General features: G+C 41.0%; 1 protein-coding gene across 2 annotated transcripts in view; it reads right to left on the bottom strand.

Moving 5' to 3' along the window:
* The window catches only part of ZNF407 (zinc finger protein 407), a 373,411-nt gene that overhangs the window by 331,852 nt on the left and 19,210 nt on the right, over positions 1-22,349 (bottom strand). For both annotated transcript variants that reach the window (XM_036246080.1, XM_036246081.1), the window contains exons 2-3: positions 14,038-18,728; positions 8,450-8,564 (exon numbers count right to left, since the gene is read on the bottom strand). In XM_036246080.1, coding sequence (XP_036101973.1) covers positions 8,450-8,564; positions 14,038-18,673 — 4,751 coding nt within the window. In that variant the 5' untranslated portion in view covers positions 18,674-18,728. The remainder of the gene's footprint in view (positions 1-8,449; positions 8,565-14,037; positions 18,729-22,349) is intronic.

Below are 22,349 nucleotides of genomic sequence, written 5' to 3'. Positions count from 1 at the left end.
AAGAATCTCTATACCTAGAGAAGCATTCACAGCGCTTAGACTGTTGCTACTTGGCACTCCGATCCTCACGACACGGCACCGGTCTTTGGTCCAACACTAAAGCAGCAGCCGCCTGGCGAGGACAGGAGGGGTGAGGGAAAGCGGACAGGGAGCGGAGGGGGAACCCACAGAAACACGAAACCACTCACATGCTCAGAAAGGAGACAGTACTGAAGGACCAAGAGAAGAACGTGCATTACTAAGAGAAGGTGCTTATTTAGGTGGACGGTCTCCTGTCCCAGGTGACACTGCCCATCCAGATGTCCTGCACGTGGGAACACAACTCCACCCTCGATTTTCACTGTCAGCTACAGGTGGACACCTGCAGCATGGCCAACATGTCCTTGTAACTATTATTTGGAGTTATGCTGCATTAGAGTATATGGAAGCAGTATCAACCTGTGTTCATTACAATTATCCACAATCAATAACATCCCTAATTAAAATTACAAACAGTTAAATTCTCTTGAAAATAATTCCCATGGTCAATTCCCATGCCCCTTGGTTCTGAAGTGGTGCCTCCCTTCCCTGCCCATCCAGAGCCCCGGAAGCTGGGAGAAAGTCAGGCAGGTGGAAAAGAAGGACGCGAGCAGGGAGAAAGCCAGCACGCCCACCTTGCAGGGCACCTGCTGGGTCTGGCCCCGCCCACCTCACGCTGTGGCCAGGGAACGCCCTCCCTGCACACAGTCTGACCTCTGCAGGGCTGAAGCCCTCGCCTATCCTGAACTGCCAGGCTCCTGGCTGAACACCCCAGCCCAGCCTGGAATGCGCGCGCTGGTTATCCGCCTCCCGCTCACCTTCACAGCAAACGCTGCCGAGCCAATGACACGTTTCTTGAAGCGGTCGGGAACCTGGACATGTGTTTACCGGAGCTTTCTCCACCAATTTGAGGCAGGTATTGTTCTGATCTTTTTAACCCTAAAGATGAATGGCACTGGCATATATTGATGTCCATACGTGTTTATTTTATATTTTTTAAATCTCCCATGTCACCCCCTCTAGCCACTTACACTCAAGGGATTTCTTGCAGTGTTCTTAATATGCCATGCTCTCTCATACTCTGCTACTTGTGCTCTTTTGTTCCCTCTATTAAAAATGTCCGAATCTGCCCAGCCGGACAGTGGTTGAGCGTCGACCCACGCACCAAGAGGTCACTGGTTCGATTCCTGGTCAGGGCACATGCCCAGTGGGGAGCATGCGGGAGGCAGCCAATTGATGTTCTCTCTCATCGAGGTTTCTCTCTCTCTCTCTCTACCTTCCTCTCTCTCAAAAATCAATAAAGAAAAAATATTTTAAAAATAAAACTAAAGCCCTGGCTGGTTTGGCTCAGCGGTTAGAGCGTCGGCCTGCGGTCCAGAGAGACCTGGGTTCGGTTCCCGCTAAGGGCACGTACCTCGGTTGCAGTTTGTCCCCGGCCCTGGTCGGTCGTGCGGGTGGCAGCCACTCGATGTGTCCCTTCACATCGATGTTTCTCTCTCTCTGTCTGTTCCTCTCTCTCCCTCCCTCCCAAAAATAAATAAAATAAAAATAAATAAAACTAAAAATTTCTGAATCTGCCTTGTGAAAGCCTCCACACTCTTTAAGGCCAAACTCAACACCACCTCCCAAGTAGACCATTCCTGACACTCTTCAGCAGAGATGAGCACCCCACCCTCGGACCACCATCCCCACTTCTGCTCCTGTGGTGTGTTTCCCCTTATGTCTGCCTTGCCTGTGTGGAGCATGTAACCACAGGGCCCTTGAAACACCTGGTCACTTGGCCTGCACAAGAAGAATCTTTAGAGAACCTTCCCGACAGGCAATGAATAAATATGTGAGTCAGTGTCTGTGCTGCCCTCCTACCCACACTTCCAACACCTTCTCACTCTGTCTTGGACACATCAAAGAGCAACCCCTCTGAAAGTCAAGGACTTCCCCAAACACAGGCGGGCGAGGGAGCCAACAGGCTGCCAGTGAAGGAAAGTCCCAGCAAGGGGAACGAGGGCAGGGGCTACCGGCCTGTACCCACTGCAGGGACCAGGAGGGCTGGCAAGTCCTGAGAGTCCACGATGCAATGTTAAAGTCACCACGAAACCATTTAAAATAAAAAATAAGCAAAAATGACATAAGTCACTGAGACGTGAGTTTTCACTGAGAGATCTTAGAAAGCGAGGCTAATGTTTTCAACTGCAACACCAAGAAGTGATCATTGCATTTAATTCCTATTTTGTAATAGGGTACTAATACTTACTGCCTTGGGATAAATCAATAACTCCACTTTTCCATGGCAAGAATTCAAGGAGACACTGCCACAAAAACAAGAATAGGGCACAGCGGGGAGGAAGGGGTCTCCTTTCACCATGACGGGAGGCTGGGAGAAAAGTTCTCCTATTTCCTCTCCACTGATCTAACCATCCCCAGTTCTCTCCCAGATTTAGAAAACAGTTCTTTAGAAAACACCCTAAAATCAGAACTGAGAACATTTTTTATTTTAGTATTATAACTAAGGTATATTTCTTAGATTTTTAAATTATAAAGTGATTTGTAGATAAAAATTAAATGGTATTTCAAGAACTTTAGCATCAGAGGAATAAACTAACATTAATTTGCTAGTTTGTTAATTCTATATTCTTTACTAACAGGAAGAGAGACAGTAGTAATCATAATGTGGCATTTTGAAAATCTCAACCTAAAGACAAAAATATATTGTCAAACAAGAAGCATTAAAATATTATATAGAACCCTGGCCGGTTTGGCTTAGTGGTTAGAGCATTGGCCCACGGACCAGAGTCCCAGGTTCGATTCCAGCCAAGGGCACGTACCTTGGTTGTGGTTTGTCCTGACCCTGGTTGAGGTGGTGCGGGTGGCAACCAATCAATGTGTCTCTCGCACATCTATGTTTCTCTCTCTCTCTGCCTCTCTCTCTCTCCTTCCTTCCCTCCCTCCCTCCCTCCTGCTCTATCTGAAAATAAATGGAAAAATATTCTCGGGTGAGGGTTTAAAAAAAAAATTAACATGCAATACATCCTTTATAAGAGTATTTTTAATGTTAACTTAGATTTTTTTATATAAAAATGAGAGATGCTACACTTTATATTGTTAGAAGCATAATTCATGCCACAATATAAAACAAAGTTTTTCTATCTATATCTCTTTAACCAAAACAACCAGCTGAACCAAATACTTATATTATTTGGCTACCTCTGTAGATATGATGGGTGTAATTAACTGTTCAGCTAAAAATGCAATTCCATGGTGCTTTTAATGACTTAGGTATACACAGCTTTAGTTCTCAGAGCAGACTAAAAATAGTGATTTTAATTTATTCCTGCTGCCTACAATTACCCACAACCATGTATTTTTAAATATTTCCAGCCTATAAAAATTACTAATTTTTGCCACTTGTGTTTATCTGCATTTAGACTTTGATTTGGATAAATTAAGCTCTCAAGTGTTCCTTGCTTTATGAAACTCTGCATGTTGTACACTTCAACACAAATAAATGACTTGTACCATTAGAGGTTTAAATAATGTAATGTATTTCATGCTCAGCCTGAAGCTGGATTCCAATGAAGTTGCTAATGCACGTAATGATTAAGTGTAACTCAAATACTAACTGTGTTGTTGAAAACATGACAGGCAATAATTTGGTCTATTATATTCTGCCATTTAATTGCCTAGTACAGACATTCTCTGACACGTTATGAAGCAATGATTTACAATTATTCAAGCTGCAAAGGTCAGAAAGGGACATTATAATCATCCACACAGATCCCTCTAATGCGCTAATGCACAAAAACTAGGTAATGCCACACATGTAAAAAAAAAGAGAAGAAGAAGAGTTTTACTGCATTAGCAACTTTCTATTTCAGGTTTCTTAGAAACTTTCCACTTAAGGTTTCTTAAACCTGATCAGAATAAACAGATCATAAGCACATTAATACACAATAGAAAATGTCTAGAATCTTTTCTTGAACCTGGAGGTGACAGATTTAGAAAATGCCTTATTCTCTCCTGACTAGGGAAATTCTCCTCAACTATTTAACTCTACACACAAGACTCAAGGCTAGAAATAGGAACATCACTCAGAAAATAACATGATCCCTGAATCGTGCACACTGGGGTCTCTGTGAATAATGGCATACAAAGTCAGGCATATCTCCTAGGGTTACTGAATTCACAGGCTACTTACTAGTTTTTCTACTAATTCTTTTTTATTTAATAACTAGTAATGAAAAACAGAAACAATAACTCACATTGATCAATTTCACCCCCCACATCCTAATGAAAAGATAATAAAATCTTCACTTTTTTAGGCACTTCTGTTATACAAACATGTTTAATTTTTAACCACTCAAGTGCAATAAATTATCAACACACAAAGAACAACTGGGAAAAATAATAAAATTATTTAAAACAACAGTTTAATATGAGAAAAGTGAAACAGAGAGATAGAAAAAAGAGACTGAATAACAGAATATTAAAGTAAAACACTGCAAGCAATTTTGTAAAAGAACATAAATCTGAGCAAAAGTAGGAAATAAGAGTAGCTGGGCCTGGAAGGAGAAAAGTTGCAGCTATTACATGCTGGTGAAAACAACCTAAAAAGAAAAGTAAGTACAAATGAAAGATAGTATCCAAAACAACAGATACTATAAAAAGCAGAGAAATAAGGAAAAAGGATAGTTAAATGGAAGGAAACACTGGTCTACTGCATAATTTAAGTCCATCACTACAAACACTTTAAGTCTCAAGTTTACCTTCTGTACAGTAGGGATTATAAACATGAGATGAACAGTGTTATGAAACTACAAAGATCAACAACAAAATAAGCGTTACTTAAGGCATACACTAAACCACAGCACTGCACACACACTACTTATCAGTGTATCACACACACTATTACATGCACAATACAGAAGCAGTGCTAAGTGAGCTGACATGAGTTTAACAAACGTGGTATCTATAATGACCTTTTATCAGTGTATTACACACACTATTACATGCACAATACAGAAGCAGTGCTAAGTGAGCTGACATGAGTTTAACAAACGTGGTATCTATGATGACCCTTTTGAACCACTGAGGTTTTCAGGTTCTTGACTACTGAAAAAAACAAAGGTAAAGATCATGGATTCAGTAAAACAAAAATGTGTTTAACCTATTTTTAAACATGTGTCCCAAACAAGATTATTAACTTATACGTAGGAGTGCTTTCTGTTATTTGTTATTTTCTCCCCCACAAGCCATCTGTCAGACTCAGAGCCATTTTCAGGTCAACTCTCTACCCATCAAGTATGTATAAATACATGTCTATTCTACCAAAGTCCTCGAGTTCACACTCAGGTAAGAAACACACTAAGAAACTGTACTATTCAAAAAGTGTTCCTCCTGAAAACGAAAGCAAAATAAAAGGTTTGTAAATGAAGCTATCTAGAGCATGTTCTTAAAATAGGAAGTGTAAAGTGATCCATTTTTGACATTTTTATCATGCCATGAGCGTGTAAACCACGGGTAAACAGAACTGAAATCCTGAATTCTGAATCCACTACCTAGTAGGAATTAGGCATCGAACACATTCAGCTCCTCTTGTCAAACTAACTTAAATCCATAATATACTGTACCTAAGATCTGCTGATAAGGGGAAAAAAGATTATCTTAAAATTCAGCTTAAAGATTAAAAGAAAATCACTGTAGGTTCAAAAAACTGAAATAAAAGTTTAAAAGGCAGTTTTTGTTAAGAGAGTAGCTAATACAAAACCTTGAACTAAGCCTTAGAAAAAATGTCAGCTATATATTTGATGAGTATCTACAGTGTTCTAATAGAAAGACCATAAAGCTATAAGGAAGAACTCAAACAATCACAAATAATCTGAAACATTAATTCTGAGCTCAAGTCAACAAAATACACTGTTGTCGCCATCAGTTTCACCATAAAATAATAGGTTTTGTGTCTTTTTTCCATGAAACTAAAAGGCTACTAAAGAAAAATAATACAGTATTGTAATAATTTCATTTTTAAACGGTACCTGCCCCGTTATGCTTATATATTATTATGCAATCAAAACTATTTGAAAAACAGTTTATTTCTTTCAACTCAAATAATGAAGAGGTTATTAACAAAGTTCTAAAAGACAGAGACTAAGACATTAACGGCTGCAGTAAAGAAAACACAGTGCGGGACCTCGGTTTGAGACAAAATTAGAGTTAATGTTCCTGAAAGATCACCTCACCTTTTAAAGCATGATTTTTTTAAAAAAAGTAAAATTCATAGCAATTAAAGCTGATGAAGAGATGTAGCATGGGCTGCTGATGTTCGGGAACTAACAAGCCTACTGAGCATCTCTGAGACTAGGAGCCGTCAGCGGTGACACCCTGACACACTCCGTGCTGCTCACGTGCCGCTGCCGGGCTGCCGTGAGTCTGACAGTAATGCTACATTCCCAGTGCTTTTCACCTAATGTTTACCTACATACTGCCCTCTTCCTTTGAAACATGAACAACCTATGATACTTTTTATTTAAAACTGAAAGGTATCCAACTCACTATTGTTCTATTTCAAAAACATCAATCAATAGGCATTGTTCAGTTTACTGCAATTCTTCAGAATATTTAGCTGCATTGTGAAAATATCTGCCCTATAAAAATTGTTATGTAACTTTTAAATCAAATTTCATTTCTAAAAAATTAAGGAATCTGTCATTCCATGGTCAAATAAGATTCAATGACTACCATAATTCTAAGAGATACAATTTTGGGATCTAGATGGCTTTTCCTATGCACACACATATATGTAGACCTCTTTGACAGTAGTACAAAATATACTACATGCATTTGCAATATTTTATCTTGGGAATCAAATATATAAACCACTAGTGTGACACTTGGGTTGTATGTGGTAGCATTGAGCAAAACAAAATGTGCATTGTTCAAATTACACAATCAAAGCCAATCAATCACGCATTACTTTTGATGCTACCTATGTCAGAAACTGTTCTCTGAAAAATGTCTCTTTTTCTTCTTCCAGGGTCTTAGTAACCCTAATAAAAATGAATGGAATTAGATGTCTAATAACAGAGTATGCAAAAATTATTTATTTTGCGGAGATGAGAAAAAAACTGCTTATTGCCATCTAATAGCAAATTTTTGTTGAAGTCAGGGCCTTCCTCTTTCCTATGGTAAGAACTCACACGGTAAAAACAATAAATGAGATGTCTTTTTAAATTCCAAGACCTAGAGCAATTAAAATGAACCATTTGGCACTCGACCCTTGCAGCTAAAATCAGTAGCAACAAAACTCATTCTCCACTGATCTTCAGGGGGCTTTAGGGCAAAGGTTTGTCTTCATTTACTTTAGCTGCAAGTCACTGAACCATCAATTCTGCCAATGAATAAATCACAGACCATGGTTAATAAAACTGCTTGCAAAGTTATTTTTAAAACTATCTTAAGGGTCAAAATATGCAACGGCATCCTGGGATGAAGTGTAATGTCCAACAAAAACCAGAAGTGTTTTTGACTTCAAAGATATTTATATTTACACAACAGTGCCAACCAGAGGAATCTGCCAATAAAAAAATAACCCTACTATAACATGAGCACATTGCATAATTTAATTGAACCTAAATTATTTTGTGAATTAGCCATAGACTTGCAGGTTTCTTAGGCTTCACGGAAAGTGTTTTTATGTGATGCACTTATTAGTTCATTTCTCTGGCATAAGAAACACTGAAATATATTTTTAATCAGAAGTAGGGTATTAAGACCCAGCTCTGAATGTCCTACGATATACCACAGATGCCATGGCATTTTAAAATCTTTTAAGGCATCTCAGCACTTCCTATTAAATGTAAACATATGAGTGACAATTAAGGATTGTGAATGATTCATGAGAGGAAAGACTAAAAAGGAAAACAAGTTCTGAAATAAAGTTGCACGAAAGCCTACATTATGCACTGTTTTTTAAAGCTTCGTCCCTGCAATAATGAGTAACCAGTTGTCTGAAGTTAAATATTTTTCTGCTTTTTTTCTTATAAAATATGTCCAATGGATCCAAAGAGACACTAATATGATTAAATTTAAGCAGCAAAGCAAAAGAAAAAAAAAATACGTATACATTCCTAAATCTATATTATGTATATTTTGTCTTTAAATGGAATTTCCAGTTCTCTCTGGCAATGTGAATGAACATCCTATAATTTAGTCAATTTACAGATTACAGGTTCAAATTGACCTTGTAGCCCATAAAATTGCTTGTCTTCAGTACAGGGTTAGAAGTGGGAGAAGCGTGTCATAACTGCAGTTGCGGGATTTACATAACAATGGGAAGGGCTCTGCACGCGTGATTCAGCCCCTCTCGCTCGCGCGGCTGGAACAATGGCTAGCCTGCACAGGCTTCCGGTCCAGGTGGGGACGGTTTCCCTTTACTCACCCACACACATGACACTTGTACTCCCTCATCCCGAGGTGCCTTTTGACGTGGTTTCTGGCATCACCGAGCTGAGCTGTTGCGAAGTGGCAGATCTTGCACTTGAATGGTTTTGATCCTAAGTAAATTGAACATAAAACATGATTTGAATTTGAATAATATAGTATGATACTTTAAAAAGAGGCTTAGATCTTAAGTCATACTTTTAATCTAATTACACATTTCTGTCCCCAAAATGGAGCACTGGTATTCCTTTCTAACTGAAAAAGACCTGCATTCCATAATAATTCTGCCAAGGGGACTCCACTGTTCAGTGAGTGTGCCTGGCTTTCCATAGCACGTCTAAGATTTAAAGGCAAAAGTGAGCCAGGTGAGCAGTACTAAGAAGATGAGATGAGCTAAATAATTTTAAATATTTCCCCTACAATTCACAAAAGTCTTTTACAGTCACTCCACATTTAAAATGGGACATTTTAAAAACATAAATGCACAGAGTAGCTGATATCTTTCAGTATATTTTTCACCAAATAAATAAACTTTTTAGTCAATACCTCATTTCCTCATATTTCTGCAGCTTTGAATTTATTCACATTAATAACAGTATGTTAGATATTTTTCACATTTATTCCCAATGAGCCACTCTATTACTATTTTAACAACATACAATATAAGAATGTACAGTGGATAAATTATTTATTTTTATGGTCATTTTATAGACAAAAATCTGTGCTGATTCTGCAAACCAAAAGTACTGACATGTTGGCCATTATTAATTTCAAGAACAAATATTTCAATATAAAAAAACACAGTACCAACAAACTTGTTTTTATTTCATAAAGAAATAAAATTAGCCCTGGTCGGTTTGCTCAGTGGTTAGAGCATCGGCCCGCAGACCTAAGAGTCACAGGTTCAATTCCGGTCAAGAGCACAGACCTCGGCTGTGATTTGATCCCCGGCCCTCGTTGAGATCATGCCAGAGGCAACCAATCAAAGTCTCTCTCACATCGATGTTTCTCTCTCTCTCTCTGTCTCCCCCCACCCCACCTCCCCACCTCCTCCCACTCTATGTGAAAATCAATGGAAAAATATCCTTGGATGAAGATTAAAAATAAAAAGAAATAAAATTAATCTACATTCAGTGAGAAAACAAAATTATTTCAGTCAAAAAACTTAGTGTCACTCACAGACTACACTGGAACACAGCTACCAGTGGATCAGCACCCACATTACTGAGACTACACTGTTGACGGTGCAACATGCATATACCATTTTCTAATTTCCTAACCACTAAATTTTCAAATAAATAAATAAAAATCACAGTTTAAAAGTTAGTACAATATGTTTCCAGATTTTTCAGATCATGTTTAGTCCCCATTTGGTGAAATACCTCTTGTAACATGGTTAGACAGAATATGAAATATGTGAACTTGAATAAATATACAAAAAGAGCTCAAACAAAAAAATTGCAATACATCAAATTTGATCAATGAACCTTTGTGCAGTGCCCTTGAAAAAAAAATCCTCCAAGAATACTTTGTTGAAATTGAAGCACTCAGTAAAAAATTTTAGGGTCTTAAATTTCAATTTAATTCCCAAAAGCTGACAAAAAAAGTGAAGCATTTAATTTTAATCTTCTAACAGAAATAAAAAAGTCAACAGTACTAAGCACGGGCAGACAAGGTTGAGTATTTCACAGTTCAATGACAATGAAGCCAGATCTCTTAATACTTCCATTTCTGCTGTTAGAAGTAGATGTAAAATATATTTAGCACCTGAATGGTTATATCTAGTCAGCTTTATGTGTAAATGTCAAAAGCAGGCTGAGACTGCAGCTTACAGCAATCACATTCTATCAATCACATTAGAAACTACAGTTTATTTAAATGATTCTGATAAAACCAAGCCTATCACCGCTTTGAAACACTTCATCTCGACAGAGAACTCTATAAAGGGACTTATAAAAGACAGGAGTGAGAGGAACCAATTTACCTGTACTTTGAATTAAAATGCATTCAAGATAATAAGGTAATTAGGAAATTATTAATTAACGATAACACCAGGACTTCAAACAAAGAAGATAAAGCTTTCTCAACACTAGCATTACAACTGGTGAAAGGATTGAAAAGACCCGTCTTGATTTCAGTTTCAGGCAGCTCACCCTGCACTGACATTGGGATGCGCTCCTTCCTGCAGGAGCATGCGTGCCACAAGGGGCCAGATACCGACTGTCGTCAGTGCTTTCCATGGCCTGCACAGGGCTCCTTGGTGAGACCCTCGAGCTCCTTCAGGTCTCTGTGATCACTGCTGGCGTGCTGACAACACACGAATGAGTTACTGTGTTGATGGCTTTCATGCAGAAATCACAAAAGCGCTGACTATGTTTCATATCCTATATCCAGAGGAGACGATGTTAACATCTCCTTTCTGTGCCATAAAAATCCAAACACTAGGGGACCAGAGGTACTACTTTTCTGTATAAGAAAAAATATATGTGCTCTTTTTCCTAACTAACCCCATTTCCATTTGTAAGCTTGCATGCAAGCTTGGAGTTTATAAGGCAAATTCTGAAAAACCATGCATTTGTACATTTGTCTTTCAGGTGTATTGTGATTATTATGAACCGTCAATATTGTTTCAAAAATAGTTCTATTTCTTGGGACAACATTATCCTCAGTAGGTTTTTCTTCTTGTTTGGCCTGTGAGGTTTTTTGAAAGGGAAAAACAAGAGGCTTTCTAGCTTTCGGGCACCTTGGAATGTTACCAACAAAATCCCACACACTTTAAAAACTCAGCCTCCACCCGGCCTACACAGGCATTCCTCAGCATCAGTCCCTGCTGACTGTTAGGCAAATGTCGATATGACACTAACGTTAAAAATTAATAAAACTTCGGGTCTTAAAGAATAAGTCAGATGTACACACCCATCATCTACCTAACACCCGTCAATGTGAGCCTCCCCCCCCACTGGCGCTTCATTCCTGCGCGCACCCAGCTGTCACTGTCACTCCCGGGGCCAGCTGTGCGCAGGAAGCGCAGTGCCGCCCATGCTCCCTCCTTCTGCTTACATCCTACAGACCAACTCTCCTGACCGTCTCTTCTCCAGTCCCTCCGGCCTCTAAAACCCATCACATATTCAGTTCCGGGCACCACCAGCCCTGACAGGGGAATTTCTCATTGAAGCACACCACTCCGTCTCCCCGCACATGAGCATTTCCAAACAGCTCGAGTGACCGATGCACTCTGAACATCACACGAAGGCTGCAGACAGTCTTCTAGCTTAAAGGCACCTTCCATGTTATGAGAGATTGAGCGCTGGCTCCCAGAACAGTGCAGGAGAGAAGAGGTGCAGGGGTCTGCACTACCCATGGAATGGGAAAGGGGACACTGCTTTCTGCTGGTGCTGGTGGCTTCAGAGAGCAAACACCCCGGACAACCCTGCAGCACTTTTTTCCTCCAGTTCTTGATGACCAAAGCTCATTTATTTCACAGAGTGCTGCTTCCATCGTACTGAGGATGGGAAGGGAACGTTACATAAAACAGGACATCACACACAGCATGAAGACAGGGACTGGAAGAGCGAGCCCTCTTCCAGTTACCCATCAATAACAGTCCCTGTGTTGCTCTTTCATGGACATAAGCAACGTATCAGAAAAGCAATCCATTCTAAGAGGCGCCAAGAAAAAAACTCAGAGTGAAAACCTAGAGAGCAACTCCTCCCAAAAAATGCCTTACAAGATTGAAATGGCAGATGGGCACTATGCCCTGAGGATCGTGCCCTTTGTGGGACTTCAGAACACAACAAAAATGTGCTTGCCGATAAGCCCAACACAAAATGTTAAAAAGTATGCTAACTTTTACTAAATGTTACAATCAATGATGCAACTTATATAAGTAGGGTTACTTTGTCACATATTGATAGTTACCTCACTTGCACATCCACATTAACTTGATTTTAAATGCAATTAATACATATAGTCAAGGAAGACTAATGGACTACATTCTGCACTTAACCTGGTGGACATTTTCAAATGGCACAAGTGACCAGTGCAAACCTATTTTGCATTGTAAACGACTAAATAAATCTTAATGGATTAAGAATGATCAGCTATCAACACACAAGGGAAATTAAGTGCTGAAATGCCTACATTGATTATTTTAAATTATTAGCCTTACTCTGTTCTTGAATTTGTATGCTTTTAGTGAGCTTTAACACATTTACAAGACTTATTGACTATAATTACAAGAGAATTCAAGTAATGGACACATCAATTATAAGCAACATGTCTTGACCAGACAGTTGCATAAAGAATTCTAAAAAGAGCTCCATTAGCATCTTCTTCTTAGTTTTATTCAGTTTTCTCTGCCTTAAAGAGGGCATATTAAGAAAGTACGTATTTTCTGTGCACGTGAACAAGCCCAATTTCTAAAACCACATCATTTCAGAAAGTAAGCCGCAAGCAGCACCAACAGAGGTACGAACAACCATCCGGCCCCACAGTATTGGGAAGAGCTGGGATTAAGAGTGCAATGTTCATCTTCACCTAGATTCATCTCATGTAGATTTTCCTGCGACTTTCTCCAATGAAAAACTTTTTTCTATCTTTAGTCACCCTAAACTATTAATAATGTTTCATACTCTTCTGTCTTCCTCCTTGTGACGATGCAAAAAGTTTCAAAAACTGCATGAATTTAAAGTATAGCTTTAATAATAAGCCATTATTTTAAAGTACAGTAAAATAAACCTTACAGTTTTAATGAAAATATGTTCATTAAAATGTGAATTTATTATTCAAATCCCCTCATAAATTCAACCATGGAGACAGAACTCGTCTAAGCAGAGCACAGTGATTTAGAAAAGCTGTCTATTTAAAATAAAGAATGTATGGCAGGTTTATAGAAACAGTGCAGGGGATTTTTACATAAATTTAGAACAGTGGCTTATACATTTTTCAGGAAAAAAAAAAGTTTTAAAAAAAATTTCTCCCTGAAATTAAGCACAAAGATGGAGCACTGGATGGGACAGAAACCCTACCAGGCTGTATCTCCATGAACACCAAACCCTGACTTTGAAAGGTGTTGACTGTTTTTGATTCTCAAAAGTAGAATTTTGTTGCCTGGCAGTTATACTTTTGGATATAAACTACCTGGCAATGAATATTCTTAAATCTTTAGAATTGTAGGAAAATTTGTATTATCTCATTCTTCAAAAGCCACTTAGTATATCCTCTGAAATGCAAAGTATCACTTAATAGATGACTTAGAAAACCAAACAGGACCTAAAATATCTGAAAAGCTCTGAGAGACAGGAATGTAACAGAAGCACCAGAGGTATAAGGCTTTTTGATAAAACTGAAAGGAATTTGTGAGATCACCTGCCTTTGGGATCAGAGAGGCCTAATGGTCTTCAGACATGTTACATGTCAACAATGACTATGGCGGCTGTCCCAAGCACCACCCAGCTGAGCCACGTGAACCAGGTGAAGGCCAGCAGCAACCACAGTGGGGACGGCACAGCCAGGTGGGAGGGGACGCCCAGATTTCACCATTCAGGGGCACGTTATAGAGAAGCACAGATGCTCCAGTTCACATACCTGTATGAGTGCGGATGTGGGCCAGGAACGCCATGGAATTGCTGCTGCGACACATCTTGCCACAGTACTTGCAGACATTCCCCTGATTCTCCTCTCGCTCACGGTTGATTTGCTCAGTGTCTTCCACTATGTACTTATTCACCTCCCGGAGCAGTTCCTCATGCTGCCCTTTAATATGCAGAAATAAATTCTGCTCCGAATCAAAGGGCTCTGTACACTTGACACATTTAAAGGTGGCCCCGCCCTCCGGAAGCTCTTCCACGCTGGCCTGTTCATTTCTCATGTGGCCAGCACTCGCCAAGTGCTGGTGCAGGTTGCTCTCTGTGTAAAAGGACTTTCCGCACAGCAAACAATGGAAGTGTTTCTCCTTTGTAGGGTGCTTCATGGCTATGTGAACGTTCAGGCCACTCAACCCATCTGCTAAGAAACCACAATCATCACAGCGGATTCGTGTGGATTCGCCATAGGAGCTGCCTTCCGATTTCCTCTTTTTCACACCTTGAACACAGTCTTTTAATGGTGACTCAATCATTCTCACTTCTGTTGCTATCAGACCCTCTTCAGGCTGGTCTGTCAATTCACCATCTTCTGGGTTCTTTATTCTTATTATGGAAGAATCAAACCGGCCAAAGCTATACATGGCCTGTCCTTTACCATCAATGCTAATTATAGTTTCATAAACATCATTACTTTCCACTGTGCTATCAGAAGCTGGACCGTCCTCTTCCAAAATAATTTCAGTTGCATGTTGGGAATTCAACAGAATTTCCTTATTTTCCAGACCAGGATCTTCTTGCACAGCTTTCAAATCCGCTGACCTCTGCACATGTCCAACTTGGTCTTGACCACAGCTGTCCAGGTTTAGCTGTCCTCCCGTCATTCTCATCACAACAGGGATGGTGCCTTCAGCTGCATGGGCTCCATCCAGAGCTCCAGGACATCCGTGTTTGCTGAGGATCTCACCTGCGTGGTCTCCTCCATTCCCTCCGTCACTCTCACAATGTGCACTTGGATCGCTCATGTCACTCAACCGACTGTGATTATTCTTTGCTGTCTCGTAATTCAAAGCTGAGCTTTCTGAATTTTCATTCTGAAATTTGCTTGGGGAGCCATCAGAGGAAATGTTAAGGGTCCCCATCTCCTCAGGTCTCTTAACTTTATCCTTGGCAAGGGGCTGTTGGAAAGTTTCACAAAAGGAAGGATCTTCACTGAGATTAGATTCTTCTTCAGTCTCAACTTCTACAGAGTCAGGAACACAGAGTACTTTAGACATGTCTAAGTTAGTATTCTCATAACAACCAGCAGCAGTTCTAGCTTTAAGAGTTTCAGGTGAGTGGTCTGAAATTATCTGAAATTCTTCAGAATGTTGTTGATGCTGCTCCTTGGGTATGATGACGTGTTTGGACATGTCAGAAGGACTTGTTCCCACGCCAGGAGAGTTCAGATAAGACTGTCTTTTCACCTTGTGCTTTTCTGTTGCTGCATGCCTGGTCATCTCTCGAGGAGTCACGGCATAGTAATCGCATGCCATGCAATAAAACGAAAATTCTTTTGTGTGTTTCCGTTTTACGTGCAGTTCTAGGGAAGCAGAAGAGTGAGCGCTGAAGTCACAGTGTGCACATTTATTATCACTGGTGCCCGGGGCCCCTGCCTGCGAGCATGCTTCCCCCTGCTGCATCAGGTCCTCTGCTTCTAGAGACACCTGCTCCTTCTCATCAACAAGGTGACCGCTAGATTCCCCATCTGTAGAATGATATACATTTTCGACTTCGACTTCAATAGGATCTCCATGCTCTTGTCCTGGTTTTTCTGAAATGCAGGGATCTGGTTCAGCTGCCTTATTAGCATGTTCATCTGAACTGGTGGTGTTCCTACTACAGGCTTCAAGATTACCCCCTTCAGGGCCAATAATGATATCTGAACTATGCTTTCCATTTGCTTCTATTTCTACACGTCCTTTGTGTTTCTTGGTGGCACAATGACGTTCCATGTCTCCCTTAGTTACGGTATAATACTTGCACACTTTGCATAAGTAACTGTATTGGTGACTGTGTTTTCGTCTAATGTGAACGGTCAGGTTTGTAATACTGGAGGCCAAAAGGCCACAGTGTGAACATGTCCGTGAGATGTTACCTTTAGGTCTCCCTCTCTTTGGAGTAGCGGTCAAAGCTAACGCATCCTCTTTGGTGACTACAGCTGGCCGTGGCTGTTCCTGGGCAAACAGTTCGCTCTCCTGCAGAGAGGAGTGTCCCTGCAGCTGCACGCCTTCGGCATGGCCTTCTGCCCTTTCATCTCCAGAAACGGTGACCTCTTCTTTGCTGTCATTTGCACCTATACAGACCCTTTCGATACATTCTTCGAAGCTTAAGCCAAGATTATTTTTCTTAGCATTTTCCAGATGTTTGCTTCTCTTAATGTGTTTCTCCATCCCTTCTTTGCTCAGTGAGTACAGATTGCATGCTTTACACAGAAAGTGGTAGTCCTGGCCATGCCGGAGCTTTATGTGCCGAGTGAGAACAGTGGAAGACCGAGTCTTATAAAAGCACTTCTTGCACTGAAACTGAGGCTTACTCGCGTGCCTTCCTTCACTCCCGTGGCTTACCCGGGGCTGAGCTGGGTCTTCCTGAGCTGCTCTTCCTGACTCACCAGTAGACTCTGCTGCGTTTTCTGATTCTAAAGTACTTAAAGGTAAAGTCTGTAAAACCAAATCACTGTTAAAGGATTGAGAAGTCTTGGGTTGAACACATAAGCGAATATGCTTCTCCGATGTGTTGTGTTCCTCCATGTCCTCCTCAGACAAGAAGAACAGATTACAGAGAGAACAAAGAAAACCCATACTGTGCTTTTCCTTCATGTGGTCTCTAAGATCTGTTTCATTCAAGGAAATAAACGAGCAGCAATGACAACTGAGGGCAGAACCAGTTTGCTGAAGCTGGTGATTGTGCAAATGTTCGTGTAGGTCCCTCCTCGACACACTGGAAAAGTCACACATCTGGCAGGACAGTCTCACCTCTCTTGCATGGCACCTCTGCATGTGGCCTTCCAACTCTGTCCTGCTTGTAGCCACCTGGCCACAGTCTGTACCAGTGCATGACGTCTGGCAGTCAGAGGCTGCCTTCACTGTCAGAGGGTCAAAGGTGCTCACAGGGTGAGCATTTCTCTCATCCTGCTTTGGGTCCTGGGTCTCTGAGGAAGTTGAGCCCAGACTGTGGGCGCCACCACCCATTTCTACATGTTTGGGCATGGACTCTGCATCACCTGTTTTCATCTGTGTCCTCAAGTGTTTCGTACATATTCTGGGAGTTTCACTAGTGCCTCTTTTATTCATTCCTAAAAGATTAAACCTTTTCTTGGCCTGGCCTTTTAAGGGGAAAGCGCCGCTTCGTCGTCGGAAGCTATTAGCCAAAGTGAGAACACTTCGCTCAGGTCTTGGTCTCGGGGTGGCACTGACACCATGGGCTGCCTGCAGGGTCTTTCTGGGAGATTCCAGTTTATCTAAGAGACCCTGTGAGGCTGCTAACGCTCCGAACTGTCTGCTCTGGTTTTCAGGATTTCGAGCTGTGCCGAGGGAAGAGGCATTTTCTCCGACAATCTCCCCCTTTTCTAGCGAAGTATTCCTGCATGGCCTCGCCTCCGCCAGAAGCCCGCTGCTGCCGCCGCCCCTGGCAAGGCTGCCTCTGCAATCTTTCAGTCTGCTCCCACCATTCCTGTCTCCTTTTGAATCACTGCTCTTTGCTATTTGCTTAGAAGCTCTTGGTTTCACACGAACATTTTTCGTTCCGACGGTACATGGTTTCTTAAGAAAAGGTTGTTTTGTTAGGATCTGCACAAAGCCTCCCCGAGCAGCAAGATTCTGACGCCGGAGATGTGTTTTTCCAAGACAATGTGCATTCAAAAGTTTCTCTTCCACACACTGAAAGCCACAAAGATCGCAGGAAAAGACTGTCCGTGACCCGGGAGTCTGTGTGGCGTGCACCTGCATTGCTGCGCTGCTCTCCACTCCGTGGCCACGGGGGCAGTGGGCAGGTTCCCTGGACGGTGGCACGTGACATGCAGCGTGCTTCTCCAGATCCGAGGACAAGGAAAACACGCGATTGCATGTGCCGCACGTGAAAGCCGGTCCGACACTCCCTGTGATACCAGTGCTAGCCGCACCTTCCGGGGACGTGGGGGGTTCTGCTTCCGAGCCCAGGGAGACCACTGCCTGAGCAGCCCTCTTCTCAGTGTCTGTCTGCAGGGAAGCAGTGGCCGCAGAGCTCAGCCTGCAGAGCGGGGAGAAGGTGCTGGGAAGACACGTGTCTCCATCTGCGCAGGCATTCGGGTAGGACGCCTTCACCGTTTCACCTGGCGGGACCCCCACTTCGGAGAACTCATGGACGCCTTGCTCTTCAGAACTGAGGGGCTCTGCCTCACCCAATCTCATGCGTTTGGAAGCATGTTTAGTCCCGTGTTCCTGTATGACACTGGTTGATGACTCTGGAAAAGCTCTTTTGCTTGTGGAATTCTCAGAGGGACCTGCTACCACATCAGACACAGGCCCACACTCCACATCACAGGACAACACGGTTCTCGAGTCTTCCGCTTCTTTGTGTACATCTTCGTCCTCGTCACTCTCTGGTTTCTTCTCGGCATCCATCGCACTAGACCTGGCGCTGTCCTGGTGTCCAGGGGGCTCACTGGGCACTCATGACCTGTGGAGAAAACAAACGTGGTGTTAAACCTCGGAACATAAAGAAAGATATACATGTTAGTCCAGAAGTAAGCATAAAGTGACACACTGGTCAGCCTCAATGAGATTCCCTCTATACAGAAATGGATTTGGTCCCATGACCCTTTGTGGGAAGAATGACAGTAGATGTTGGAACTACGACATCATCACGCTGTGACTCAGCAAGCAATACTAGGTACCTTCCACAGAAAAGGAGATTTTTCTCAACCAGCCTGCAACAAACTCCCAAGCTTCAACTCCCTTTACCAGTACATTTCAATTTACTACTTTTTTTATAAACAGAGAAGCCCTCTTTCAAATGATGTTCCAGTGAACTCCCACTCTGTAAAGTAAATTAAAACAAAACCACTGTGACCTAGGTCAGGGAGTTAGCTTTCCCCTCTCTGCTTCCCCAACAGAAGCCTAAGTCCCAGGATAAAAGACACATATCTAAAAACTATTTCACTTGTCAATCAATTTCTTCATCTAACAGTCATTTTGTATTATCTGAGGTTAATGGCAAAGGAAATGTCAGTGGTAGATTAGAATTAATGAAGTAAATGGGGGGGGGGATTTATTGAATAAAATGCTTTGAAATCAGTTACACTGATTTTATTTTTCATCATGCTATTTAATTCAATTAAAACACAATATTTTCCATTTACGTTATACCATGATTGAAATTTTCAACCAAAGGGCATTTGATTTAATGCTAATAGAAATCTATGACCTCAAAGCTAATGATAACTGTTTCAATTATTTTTTTCCATAACAATGTCAAACCAAATAAAGGTTGGTGCTTTTGACTCTGCTAAAAGTAGGAAACAGCCCTGGCCAGTTTGGCTCAGGGCGGGTAGAGCATCGGCCTGCGGACCAGAGAGACCCGGGTTCAGTTCCCGCTAAGGGCATGTACCTCGGTTGCAGTTTGTCCCCGGCCCTGGTTGGGTCATGCGGGTGGCAACCACTCGATGTGTCCCTTTCACGTCAATGTCTCTCTCTCTCTCTCTCTCTCTCTCTCTCTCTCTCTCCCTCCCTCCCTCCCTCCCCACTCTATCTGAACAAAAAATGGAAAAATGTCCTCGGGTGAGAATAAAAAGAAAAGTAGGAAACAAAAAAAAATATACAAGATATTACATGCAAAGCATAAGCAACAACAACAACAACAAAAGAGGATATATTGTACTTCTTTAAAATAAAAACTTCAGCCCTGGCTGGTTTGGCTCAGCAGTTAGAGAGTCTGCCTGCAGACAGAAGCATAACGGGTTTGATTCCCAGTCTAGGGCACATACCTGGGTTGCAGGTTCGATCCCTGCAGGGTTGTGCCAGAGGCAACCAATAGATGTGTCTCTCTCATATTGATGTCTCTCTCTCTTTACCCCTCTCTCTCTCTCTATCCCCCTCCCTCCCTCCCTATCTAAAAAAACAAAACAAAACAAAAAACAAATTTTTTCTAAATCAATGGAAAAAATATCCTTGGGTGAGGATTTTAAAAAATAAATAAATAAAAATAAAAACTTCAGCCCTTGGTTGCAGTTTGTCCCTGGCCCTGGTTGGTCGTGCGGGTGGCAGCTACTCGGTGTGTCCCTTTCACGTCGATGTTTCTCTCTCTCTCTCTCTTCCTCTCTCTCTCCCCCACTCTATCTTAACAAAAGAATGGAAAAATGCCCTCAGGTGAGGATAAAAAAATAAATAAATAAATAAATAAATAAATAAATAAATAAATAAATAAAAACTTCAAATGACAGATGACACTAAGCTTCAAAGGCCACCATCAAGAAAATGAAAAGATAACCCACAGAATGCAAAAACTTTGCAAATCATATATCTAATATAGGGCTTAGTCTAGAATGTATATAAAACTCTTACAACTCAATAAAAAGAAAAAATTATTTTCAAATGAACAAAGGAGCTGAATATACTCTTCTCTAAAGAAGAAACACAAATGGCCAAAAAGCACATAAAACATAATCTACATGAGCATCGCTAGAAAAATGCAAATAAAGCCATAATGTAGCACCACTTCACACCCACTAGGATGGCTAGAATCATAAAGTCAGATAATAACACATGCTGGTGAGAATGTGAGAAATCAGAACCTTCATCCAATGCTAGTGGGATGCAAAATGGTGATGCCACTTTGGAAAACAGTTTGGCAGCCCCTCAAATGACTAAACACAGAGTTACCATAGAGCCCATCAACTTCACTCCTAGGTGTATGCCTAAGAGAAATAAAAACCTATGTCCACATGAAAATGTGTACACTAATGTTGATAGCAGTATTATTCATAATAGTCAGGAAGTGGAAACAACCCAAATGTTCACCAATGGATTAATGGATAAACTACATGTGGTACATCCATCTAATGGAATAGTATTCAGCCACAAAAAGAAAAGAAGTACTAATACAGGCCACAATATGGATGAGCCTTGAAATCGTCATGCTAAGTAAAAGAAACCAGTTACAAAAGACAACATACTATATGATTCTTCTTATAGGAAATGTCCAGAAGAGGCAAATCTATAGAGACAGAGAATAGATCACTGGTTCTTTGGGGAGTGAGGGGGAGACAGGTAAAGGGTACAGTGTTTCTTTTTTGAGATAACAAAATGTTCTAAAATTCACAGTGGTGATAGTTGTATATATCTGTGAATATACTTAAATCCATTAAATTGTCGTATCAATGAGTGGATTATATGGTATGTATTTCAATAAAGCTACTTAAAAATTATAATTTGTCATATGTAATCCACAATATAAAATCATCTTATTATTTGTTACTGTTTTATAATAGAGTAACATAATGTATGGCTCTTATTAAAGAATAAAAAAGATAAATGTACGTGATTTTATTACACTTAGAAGATATTCACTATTTCTTCAGACTGTGTGCCTGAAAATATAAATTATATTAACAGGTTAATAGATGTTTTAGGGAGGGTCAGGGGGTTATCCCTGGTCAAATAAGTTTAGAAAACTCTGGTTTAAACAAAATTCCTTTACCACAGGATTTCTCAATACATAAGCATTTCTGAAACTAATTTCATTACAGCCCCTTTGTTTATAAAAAATAGAGATGGGTGTTCCAAAGAACCCTTCAGAAAATGCTCTTTTAGATAAAGCATTGGTTTTGTTATTCAACATTTGTAACAGGAGAGTAAGAGGAGGAAAGAAAGAAAGAATTAATCACATGTCTGTTCCAAAATTTCACTTAGTGCCTACTAGATGCCAAGTATTCTTGGTTCTAGATACTGGAATTAGAGCAAAGAACAGCATGAAATCTCTGCCTTACAGTGTAGGGGGTGAGACAACACATTTGTTTAAATGCATATAATGTCCATCCAGGACATCCCCTTATGATCAAAAGAAGAGTCACAAGGACGGAATGTATTCTCGTGCATGAAACTGGAAAACAAAAAACAGACAATATCTATGAAACAACAACACAAGACATTGGACATCTGGCACCAAAGGACAGTGATTCTGCCCAGACAGAGCCCCGGGGGCTCCTGACAGAGTCGAGGGGCAGCTAGAGGCAGTGGGGCAGAGTAGAGGAGAAAAGAAGTGTGAGAAGGAGAAGCCCAGACGTCTGCAGAGGGTCCCTCC

Source organism: Molossus molossus, unplaced genomic scaffold (assembly GCF_014108415.1).
Source record: "Molossus molossus isolate mMolMol1 unplaced genomic scaffold, mMolMol1.p scaffold_m16_p_6, whole genome shotgun sequence".
Lineage (NCBI taxonomy): Eukaryota > Metazoa > Chordata > Mammalia > Chiroptera > Molossidae > Molossus > Molossus molossus.
Note: the sequence above shows the minus strand (reverse complement) of the source record. Positions and strands in the feature narration are given on the sequence as shown.